The sequence below is a fragment of the Plecotus auritus genome, assembly GCF_963455305.1.
Source record: "Plecotus auritus genome assembly, chromosome: 7".
NCBI classification, from domain to species: domain Eukaryota; kingdom Metazoa; phylum Chordata; class Mammalia; order Chiroptera; family Vespertilionidae; genus Plecotus; species Plecotus auritus.
Window position 1 is genome coordinate 25,988,362 of NC_137774.1, and position 12,004 is coordinate 26,000,365.

Genomic DNA, 12,004 nt, shown 5'->3' on the forward strand with positions numbered 1-12,004 from the left:
AGATCTTTCCTGACTTATCAGGGTAATGTAGGGATAGGGCTGGGAAAAGTGACAGATCTCAGAGCTCAGCCAACATAATCTGACCAAAAAGAAATCCAGAGATGGTCAGGATTGAGATGGAAGATAAGCCAACTATCATACAAGTCACAAATAAAGCCAGGATTTTAAGGATTTTATTATGTGAGGAGTCTGATGAGATATGTTTTGTAGTAAATCCACAGAGAAAATATCATTCCAATATTGTCCTCTGTTGCTCAAGAAAGCACATGTGGCCCAGCCGGCGTGGCTCAATGGTTGAGTGTCGACCTATGAACTAGGAGGTCACAGTTCGATTCCCGGTCAGGGCACATGCCCAGGTCGCAGGCTCAATCCCCAGTGAGAGGGGTGCAGGAGGCAGCTGGTCAATGATTCACATCATTGATGTTTCTTTCTCCCTCTCCCTTTCTCTTCCTCTTTTAAATCAATAAAAAAAATTTTTTTAAAGGAAGTATGCCTGTGCACATGCATGCACACAGATAAAATACCAAGCAATAGTGAAAATGCAAGGAGGCTAGATTAGGATTCAGAAAGCCAGGTTCTAGTCTGAGCTTGCTACTCACTGGCCATGTGACCTTGAGGAAGTCACTCTTCATTTGCAGACCTCAGCTTTCTTATCGGTAAAAATAAGTGGCTCCACTAAGTAATTGTGGGGTTCCCTTAAGATCTGCGGTTTAGGATTATGTTGTGAACCATCAGATCTAGGTCTTAGCACCAGTCTGCTTCTGCCCTGTTGTACAATCTTGTACAAATCACATATCCTCGGTTCTCTTTACACAAAAAGGGAATCAGAATCCTATATATTCACTTTTAGGACCAGCTGGGATGGGGTTTTCTTTAATGTTGAGGGACAACCAAAACAAAAGAATGAGAGGAATCTTGTTGAGAGAGGAGAAGAAAAATTCTGCTGGGAATATGATTATTCTCTCAGTCACTCTGGCCTGAAACCAGAGAGTCATCTTGGGTGCCTTCACTCTTCTTTTTTCTCTTCTTCCTTCCTCCCATCTCACATCTCAAACACCAATTCCTATCAATTTGTCCTTCATAAATCTTGTGCATCTGTCACTTCCTTGCCTTCCCACATAGTTGTCTGCCCTAAATCATCTCAGTTTTGCTCCAGTGCCACACCCTTCTCACTGGTCTCCCTGCCACCACCTCTCCCTACCCCATGTCTCCTCTACACTAAAGTTTCCACCACTGTGCTCCCCACTACCCACAGGACATATCTCAAGTTTTAGCGAAGGTTTTATCCTGCCTACCCTCCTATGTCTTCCATCACACATCAATCCTCTACCCCAGCTCTTTCTAACTGTCAAGCCTTAGAGAGCATTGTACACTGGTTTTCTTTTCCTCTTCTTTGCTTTTCCTGTTTATTATCTCTTGATGTACCTTTCCTGTTGCCCAATAAATTCATTAAGAGCTCTAAATTATATTGGGCAATCAATAATATTTGTTTTGATGATAAAGATGATGACACTGATGTAAATTTAACTTGGCTTAATTTAGTCATTCAAATCCAAGTTCTTGATTGTCAGTTCTCAAGCTGTTTCTGGAAACCATACCCTAACCTGATTACAATACTGTGTTTAAGTGTAGCTAGAATTTCTGGATTATTCTCCTCTCTCTTTTATTTTCCCCAACTTCAGAGCCCTACTGCCCATCCTAAGCTGCGCAGAAACAGACAGTCAAGAGATTATGAAGAACATCTGAGTCTTGGTCCCTTTACAGTTGGGAGAAACAGCAGCTTGAACCACCTATTGAACCTTAAGGTGGAACGTCAACACCTGTTTCCCAGATGGCTAAAGAATCTTTCAGAAGCAACAGAATCCATGCGCCCCAGTCTCATGAAGTTCTACCGTTCGGTCTCTGTGGTGGATGGAGGCTGTAGTCCTGAATGGATATCCCTGAGGAGGCACCCCACTCCCCGGCTGACTATCCCAACACTAATGGGTGGTGTCCATTGGGTGCCAGGGTGTGTCCTCTGGGACTTACTGTAAATGGCTGAGTTTTCACTACTTCTTCCTGGGTTTCCACCCAGATGATTTGGGGGTGTGCAAGAATAACATGCTCTGGAAGATTGTGGTGGAGGCTGGAATAGGGTGAGGCATACTTTGTGGTAATAGAATCCCTTCCACTCAGGTGGGGAGGGCTAATTGGTTATTTGCCCCTCTCTCTTCTCACAGTGCTAAGAAGGGGACAGTGGCCGTGGGAGAGGAGTGAAAATATCCTTACCATCCTACTTTTTTGTTCTTCTCTTAAGAAATGCAAGCTTTGCAAAATGCTGTAGACTGTCCTTCTGCAAACAATAGCGGGTAGGCAATGCTTTTTTATGCATTGCTTCTGACATACCTCTAGTAGGGGTACCTGTACCTCTGACCAGAAACCCCTGGAGGGAAATACAATTTCTTTGATAGCTCACAATTTTTAAAATTAAGTTTTTATTTCAGAACAGTCTTAGGTTTACAGAATTATTGGGAAAATGGTATAGAGTGCCCATATACCCACACCTAGTTTCCACGATTATTATCATTGTCATCTGATCACTGTGGTACATTTCTCACAAATAATGAACCAACATTGTTACATTATTATCAACTAAACGTTCGAGATCTCACATTTTAACTAAAAAAGGCACCCTTTTGTGTCTTACTCCAGAACTTACCTGCATTTGTTTTTATATACAAATTTTAAGTTTACTTCACATCAAGCTAAAATGGACACCCCGAGGAATGCGGGCCACACCGAGTCTGTGCTCTGTTCTCTGGGCTACTCGGCCCCCAGGGGTGTCCAGGCAGCTCCCGCAGCATGAGTCTAGGACAGTGGGCTCAGAGCAAGGTCGGAAGATCTCTCTGGGTCCTGACAGCCCTGTCCAGAGGCTGTGCAACCCCCGACAATCACTAGCCTCGGAGACCCAGCTTCCTCCTCTGGCAGAAGGAACACAGCGCCAGCCTGTAGGGCAGCTGCTGTGAGGGCCACCCGAAACCATGCACCAGACACAGAGAGCGTGGTGCACGTGTAACAGATGATTATCGGGCTGAGTTCTCAGTCATGGGAGGGGAGCAGCTACTTCAGCAGGAGCTCGTTCTTGAGACATCGTGTTTAGGCCTCATCTGAATCTCTAGTTACAATTCTGAGGAGGTAAAAAACTGAAACTAAGAAAGAAACTGCTTCAATCGCATGTCCTCATCGCCGGCTTGCATTTCACAGAAAGGAGGAGGAGGAATTTTCCCCTGAATCCCAGCCCAGTGCCCGGGGCACTGCTACTCCTAATAGGTTGAGTTTGATAATTATGTATTGAGTCATTGCTTGGGTTATCCAGGATACAAAGATAAATTGAATCTGGTTCTTTTAGGTTCACTGGTTACTGGGGAAGAAAGATATAAAAAGATAATTGTTCATTTCTTGAGCAAGTGCCTACCATGTGCTGGGCACATAAGTTCTGGGGATGCCTTGGGACTCAAGACAGACATTATTTCTGCCTTCATGGAGTTAGAGTAGGCAATTTTTTTAAGTCACACTTTTAATGGTATAGCTACAAACTGAATGCCAGGAAATAGGGTACATATGCCCTGAGGTCATAAGGTGAGGGGCTAACACAGTCAAGGGTGGAGGAAGCTGCTCTGAGCAAGGGGTGTTTGAGGAGTGTATGAAGGACAGTGAGCTCAAGCAGGGGTTGTAGGGAGGGAAGGAAGAATATCAGGCAGAAAGGACACGCTGTGCTTATGTTGATAGAGAACACCCTGTGTGTTGAGATAACACTGGAGGGATGAGAATGTGGTCAGATTGCCCAGATTTAGCCTACCTATACACGTGCCTATTTTCTTTCCCCTGGCCTGTGACCACCTGCCAGGACACCTGTCAGGGCACATCTTACAGGCATTCCCTAATGCTTGCTTCTTTTCAGGCCACCAGCTGTAACCCATCATGGTCCTCACTGGATTTTATATCTTACCGATTTGACAAGCCCTTCTCCTAACCCTTGCAGGGGTGGAAGTCCAGCCCCTCCCTCCAGCCCCAACTTCTAGGACCAGGCTCCTGCCAGTCTCCATGAACCCTTTCATATGCGGCTCGGTCACAAGAGAGGATACTGATGATGGGCAGGTAGGAAAACAGAAATTGCTCAAACCATTCTGTGATTCTGCATCTGGAGCAAGAGATCATGGTTCTCACACGCTCAGTTTGGATCACTCCTGTTGGTGGGATTTTTATTTATTTATTTATTTATTTATTTATTTAATCATGACCCGAGGATATTTTTCCATTGATTTTTTGAGAGAGTGGAAGAGAAAGGGAAAGACAGAGAGAAATATTGATGTGTGAGAAACACATCGATTGGTTACCTCCTGCACGAGTCCCAACCAGGACTGGGGCTGGGAAGGAGCCTGCAACCGAGGTATGTACCTGTAAGGTTTAATCAGAGATGTAAGACTTAATCCGACCGAAACCAATAAGTTGACCAAGACAAGCAGGTTAAAAGCGAAAAATCGCGTTTATTGAAAGCTCTCGGGTGAGGTCCCACGGTCCGAGAGCACAGGCCGGGGGAGTCACACTTTATTCACCGGTGGGCTTCACCGGTGGGCTTAGAGAAAATGAATTCAAATTCTAAGCAAGGCTACAAGCAGAACTTCCCTTTCTATTAAAGAGCCAGCCCTATGTGCACTTAGTGGTTATCTCGCTGCTGGCCTTGAAAACAACACAGTTCCATCCAATTAAAAAATGCACCTGGCATGGCATTGAAATTATGGGCATATCTAGTCTCTGGCCTACAAGGTCAGACAGCTTAAGTTTATTTTCCTCATTATTCAAGCAGGCTAAAGCAGGCTAGAAAGCAAAGTTTGTAAAGTTCATGCTTTCCCAGCCCCAGACCTCACAGTACCCTTGACCAGAATCGAACCTGGGACTCTTAGGTCTGCAGGCTGATGCTCTATCCACTGATCCAAACTAGCTAGGGCAAGGGATATTTTCAATGTGTCACACAATCCTAGATGTTCTTGTTATTTTTGTCTTTTGAAATATTCTCTAAGAAACCTAATGTAGAAGTTCCTCTTTTGGGTGGAGCTTAATAAATCATTAACTGAGCTGTTTTGAGAGCACAATGGAAGTCTGTTCTGCAATTTCCCAGGAAAGGGAGTGAGTGTAAATCTAGGACTCCTAAATAGCAGGGGCGTGTTTTGACCCTGTGCTATTTACAATGTAAATATAGTGGGACAATCATGGCCAACCTGGCTTTGCTCCATCCTGATTTATATTTGTCAGATTCTTCAGAAAAGGAAGCTCAGAGTTTGAAATAAATTTAGGAAGTCTCTGACTCAATGGTTCCCAAACCACAGAATCAGTGGAAAGCTTATAAAAAATACAGGTTTTCAGGCCCTGCGTCTCAATTAAGAATTCAAATCTCTGGCATTGGAGAATCTAAATAAATCTCCTGGGTGAGTCTGACATGCAGGCAGTTTGGGAAACTACTACCCTAGTGGAACTTTCTATGCATCGTAGGATTTCCCACGACATCCTTTCTACTTCAAGTTTCCTCTGGAGGCAAGATGGTACACAACCACATTCAGAGGAAAGCAGAGAATTTCATAGAAGAGAAACAATATCTTTCCCAGAAATCCTGGCAACTCTTCTCTCACTGGCCTAAATTAGATCACGTGCCTGTCCCTTAACTGGCAAAGAGGTTTTAAGTCTCATCAGATAATTGCCTTAGAAAGGTTACTTTGGTTTCAGTATGGAGAAGAGTTGAATGGAGACAAGACTGGATAACGAGAGGTCAGGTAGGAACCTGTTGAAATCATCTAGGCAAGAACTCATGGTACCCTGGAACAAGGTTGTGATTGGTGGTCCTTGGAGAGCTGGGAGAAGATTCCACAAATGTTCATGTGGTTGATTAACCTAATTGAGATCTTAACTCTGTTTTCTTCTATTGAAAGAATAAAAATACTTTTCCCTTAACCCTCCCTCAAGAGAGCAATTAAAGCATTGCATCCTGGAGGGCTGGAATTTCCCTGCCTCCTGGGAAATTAATAAGCCTTTGTTTTAAACAAACAAACAATAAACCAACTGACTGGCCAACCACCACCACCACTGCCAACAACAACATACAGGTAATTGACAAACAAACCTAGTTCATAAATGTTAGAAGCTGCATTGAGGTATTGTGGGGAGGAGGGGAAGCAGAGAGGAGTAGTTGGATTCTTGAAGCCTGAGGGGCTGGAGGAATTAGTAATTACCTTGGAAATACAAGGAACTTCAGCTCCCACGCAGCATACCTAGATGGAGCAGGATCTCTCTGGGACTGATCCCTAAGTCTGTGGCCTCAGGGGACCAAGTCAGTCATGAGGAAGATGGACACGATGAGGAGACAGCAGCTCGCTCAGCTGGAAGCTTGAGCCATGACTTTCCCAGCAATGACCACCATAGAGTGGAGGCCTTTTTCCAGGGCACAGGGAGGGGACTCAACTCTGAGTCCAGCAAGTGGAAAGGGCTACCAATAATGACTGAAATCTCATCAGCTTTGCTGAGTGGAAGCTTGCAGTCAGATTTAATTTAACTATATATTATTGTAATTATTCATTATATAATTATATGCATTGGCTATTTTCTCTGCCTCAAATGTTCATTCTCTAGATATCCACATGGCTTGTTCTATCACCATCTTCAGGTATTTGGTAAATATCACAGTTTCACTTAGTGTTTTCCTGATTTCCCTTTTTAAACATTTCAAACTTCTCCTCCTGACAATTCTTATCATCCTTCCTTGCTTTATTTTTCTTCATGGAACTGACCACCATGTATTGTACTCTGTATTTGTTTTTATTTGTTTACTGAATATCTATCCATTCCTACCATAATGTAAATTCCATGAGTTCAGAGATTGTATATCCCCAGGGCTTACCACAGTGCCCACCCCACATAGAAGAGCAATAAATATTCATTAAATAAATTAATGAAATGAATTAATAAATTGTAAAACAAATAGACTTAGAGACATAGAAGCATAGAACTACTGTGGAACCTCAGAGGGAAGGCAGGGGAGGGTGGATGGGTGGTAAGTGATCAACCAAAAAATTTGTACATAACCCATGGACACAAACAATAGGGTGGTGAAGGCCTGGGGCGGGGGTGGGCTAGAAGGCATCAATGGGGGGCGGGGGGGAAAGAGGACATATGTAATACTTTCAACAATAAAGCTTTAAAAATTAAAAAAAATAATAAATCATGGGACAAACTCATAACTATCAACATTTAGGTGCTCAGATACGAATGCTGAGAATCCTTACTTAAATAATTTGGATTACCACCTAATGTCAACCCCAATAGCTAAAGCCAAATGATTCTTTTGAGATAATAGCCAAAAAATTAATTCTTAAGTATTGGGTAGATGAATATAAACTTTCAAAAGGTCATTGCTGGTTTGGGAAAATTCAGTGAACTTTAATGAGATTAAACTTGAAGAATCCTACAGTTGGCAGAAAATTCTGCCACTTATTAGAATTTATTGAGATTAATTTCTTTGTATTTTCAGGAGAATGCCAAGAAAGGGAAGGGCATGGAAGGTGACTTTTAAAGTTTCTGTATTTCTTTTCTTTCTTTCTTTTTTATTGTTTAAAGTATTACATATGTCTCCTTTTTCCCCGATTGACTGTCCCAAGTTCCTATATTTCTAAAAATAGAAATGTCTTCTTGGAGGGCGAGGAGTCATAGAAGCCAATGTCATCAGAGTCCTACTATTTAGAACACTACTATTGCTCTAAGTCTTGACATGTCACTGAAGACCTAGGCTAACCTGTTGGGACACACTGTAAGGGAAAGGGGTTTCCCAAGATAAAAGCTGAGTATGCTTCTTGGGGAAAGCAACTGAAATCTGGCTTTGACATACAAATGAACTTTAGGGGTGGAGCTTCTGGGTACTGCTGACCTATTTTGTTCTCTTTCTGATTTGGATAGTGTCAGTTCCAGTAATACCAACGTGGTCTCACCTGTTCTACCTGTTGGCACACTACCTGGAAGGGGCTGGGAAAAGGTAGAGATGCTCACTCTCTTGGTGCCCTGAGTAAGGTGGCCTGGGTTTAGCCTACTCCCATATCAGTGTTTCCTAAGATCACCTTTACAAAACGTACCTGTTGGTGCCCTGCTCAGGTCCTCTTGACCAGCTGCTGAACACCTTGGCTGTTAACAGCTCATACATGCACCCATCTCAGGATTCCCCTTGGCTGGGAGCTCCCTAGCCTAGAAATGCCTAATGGACTCCATATGCTTCTTTCAGGGAATCAGTCAACTCTTGATTGCTCCATAATAGAGAATGGTATTTAGAAACCAATATCTGGACACTGGGAGTGCTCACTTCTATCAGGGAGTGATTGCTTCTAGCCCGGGGGGTGGGGGAGTGGGGGTGGGGGTGGGGTGGGAACCTTTCTTCTGCCAAGGGCCTTTTGGATATTTATAACATCATTTGAAGGCCATACAAAATTATCAACTTAAAAGTCAGCCTGCTATATTTGCTCAAACATTTAATTAACTCACCTCTAATGCCTTGGCAGGGCCAGACCAAACGATTTCTCAGGTCTTATACTGCCCGAGGGTCAGACATCCCCCACCCCTGTTCTAGACTGTCTCAATGGACATAACTAGGAACTATATGTATGGATACCAACCAACTCATGCATATGTACACACATAACTATATTCATTTCTGACTGTGTCTTTATATATAACCATGAGTTTTTACTCCTTACTCCATCTATAATCTATGTAGTTCATTCTTGCCTTTACCCCTTTTCTTATTTATAATTTTTTTCTCAGACAGTAAAAAATATGGCTCTTTTTACTTACAATATATTTACTTATTTTTTCAACCTTAGTATATACAATATATATATATATATATATATATATATATATATATGTAGTTTCAAAATTGCTGAACCATACCCCTCTGAGAAACAAATTTACTAACTAGAGTACAGCATTTATGGATAATTCTTTATATCTTTAGACTTCAGTTTCCAGTCAAAACACTATTTCCCAAAGTTAAATAAGGGTGGCTTCTTTCTTTCTCACTTCCTTCAGTGTGGTTATGTGAATCATTTGTAACACAGTTAGATTCCTTTGTAATAAGTCTATATTCCATTTTAGGTACCTCTCAAAACTTGGTAAATAGTTTACAACAATTTACATACTGTAAAATCACTCATCATGACAGACAGTTCTATAGGTTTTAATAAATGCAATGAGTTGTGTACCACCACATTTCCATATAGAACACTTTCATTATCTCCCAAATTACCTGCTCCTTTGTAGTCAACCCCTCTTCCAAGCTCAACCCCAGGCAACCTCTATAATTTTTCTTTTTTCTAGAATGTCATATAAAAGAAACTATACAGGATATAGCCCTTTGTGTTCAGCTTCTTTCACTTAGCATAATAATTTTTGGGATTCATCCATTTGATGTATCAGTAGTTACTTTATTTTTATTGTGGAGTAATATTCCATTGTATAGATATTATACAATTTGTTTAAGTATTTACATGTTGGTAGACATCTGGGCTGTTTCCCATTTTTGCTATTGTGAATAAACTTGTTATGCACATTCATATATAGGTCTTTGTGTGGATATATGTTATCATTGCTTTTGAGTAAATAATTAGGAGTGGGATTGCTGGATCACAACTTTAACAGGCAAATGTTTCACTTTGTGATATTCTCCTTCTTTTTCTTCTGCTTTCCTAAAGTCTAGTAGTGAGGAGAGCCCAAGTAGGTTATAAAGTGCCAATTGGGAAGGGGAAAGGGAGAGTGGTGGGCTGTTCTGATGTGGCTCAGATGGGGCTGGTTTAGGAAAGAAAAAATTGGGGGAGGGGATGGGGATGAGTAGATATAAGGAGGCAGCACAGTTCGAAGGAGAGCCCATGGGTTTGAGTCAGAACATCTGGACTTACATCCCAGGCTCCTTGCTTCCTTTCCTAAGACTGTGAGAAATGTAACTAATGTCTTGGTTTATAAATATGTGAAATGGAAGCAATAATATTTACCCTTCATGATGATTTGTGCAAGTGTTTTCTAAACCCCAAAATTTCTCCAAATTATGGTGTTATTTCAGGGAGAACACAGTTATGTAAGCTCTAAACCACCCTGATTGGGGGTAAGGGTGGAAAGGTTGCTGGTGTTGGTACAAAGGTTGCTCTTTATGCTTTGTAATCCAAACTTTTGACTTTTAACAAGATGTTAGTATCTAATAAAATCATAATATGCAAAACGACCGTCCGGACAACCTTCTGGATGAAGCCAGGGCTGCGAGGGTTGAGGCAGCAGCCAGGGCAGCTGCAAGGGCCTATCCTTGCATGAATTTCATGCATTGGGCCTTTAGTATAAGTATAGTGGGGGTCACGATATCATTCTTGATATCGGAGTACAAACTCCTTTAAGGATCTAATAAAAACTATAAACTCCTTCCCGAAAATGCTCCCTACAGAATTCTAGGAAAGAGTTCATAGACCCTTTGAACACCACTCATGGACTCCAGTTTTGAGAATGCTGATTTATAGATACCAGTAAACAAACATAAAAACCTAGTTACCTGTATAAAAATAATTCAGTTATGCTTACTTATACAAATAGCTTATATTTCCATACCATGTGGTACAGTCTTAGTTTGCTTCTAATTATGTCCAATTGACTTTGCTATAAATTTGATTTGGTTATAAAACTAAATTGTTGATGCAGTCTCCACATTTATCATTTGTTGTTCATGTGGCACAGTTTTGTCTATTCCCAACTTTAAAAGGAAAAAGTAGAGAGATTGTTTCTTAAGAACTAGTATTCTGACTCCACGGTTTCATCTGTTGAAACAACTATTTCCAGGTTGAAAATTATTTGCTTTTATGGAATAAACTGGTAGGTGAGAGGCTGCGAGGCAGAATGGAAGGTGTTCAGGCTTCGAAAGACAGACCTGGCTAGAATCCCAGCTTCTTCACCACTTATTAGAGTTCTACCTTAGCAGCGCCTGGCATTCACTAACTTCATCAATTAAATGGGAACAACAATATTTACTTAAGGGGTTTCTATGACATTTAAGGACAATGCAAACGAAGTGCTTAGGCTGTATTAGACGTTAAATAATGGTGCTACTATTATGGTGAATCCTTTGTGTTACACAACAGCATCTATGTGTGCCCAGAGCTCCCAATGCTATATAATCAAACTGGCATATGATTTCAGGGGACAATGGCTTACTCGGTTCTGGGGAGTAGCAAAGGTCAAAGGCTGATAGTTGTTGACACCACCTTGGGGGTGCCAGGGAGTCAGACAAGAGGTTATGGTGTGCCTTGCCTTTGATAGTCCATTGAAGCATGACTTCTCAATGGCACTTTCCTGGCTTTCAGGAGGCCAGTGCAGTCTCTAAATCTTAAAAACCCGGAACTAACTCATACAGGAGAAAAAAATAGTTCAAGAACATTGTCTCCTTCCTTACCGCTAGCTTCCTTGTTTTTTTCTTTCTCTGGCTTAGTGAATACCAACACAAGGACTAATAAATCTTCTGACAGTTTTTATTTTATTCCGAGAATATAAGATCATGTCTGTCTAAGTGTCATCACCTTCCCTGACTCCTTTGGGAAGAATGGAAACATTCTGTGAGTCACATCCTGATTCAGGCCAAAGCACTGAGCATTCCATGGAAGTCAGTGTGGTGTGGTGGCAAAAGTAGTGGTTGCGTGTCAGGGAATCTGGGGCTGGTCCCCATCACCATTTCTGGATCTCCCTGAAAAGGCCCAAAGGCTCTGCCTTCGTTTCCTCATTTGTAAAATGCATGAAGTCGGCCTTGGGTGTGCGTGAGCTTTGGTCACACTTGTGATCCCGCGGGACCCCAGCACGAGGGCGCATAGGAACTTGGCCTTGGCGGGGACTGCACTGGGCTGGCAGAGGCTGCGTAGCGCTAGGAAACGAGGATTGCGCACGCAGCTCCTCCGCCGCCTCC

At 42.1% G+C, this 12,004-nt stretch overlaps 1 protein-coding gene across 1 annotated transcript in view; it reads right to left on the bottom strand.

Moving 5' to 3' along the window:
* The window catches only part of LPO (lactoperoxidase), a gene marked incomplete at its 5' end in the record, with an annotated part of 35,334 nt that extends 27,113 nt beyond the window's left edge, over positions 1–8,221 (bottom strand). The window contains one exon of the mRNA XM_080682102.1: positions 8,154–8,221. Coding sequence (XP_080538228.1) covers positions 8,154–8,221 — 68 coding nt within the window. The remainder of the gene's footprint in view (positions 1–8,153) is intronic.
* Between the last annotated feature and the right edge of the window lie 3,783 nt (positions 8,222–12,004).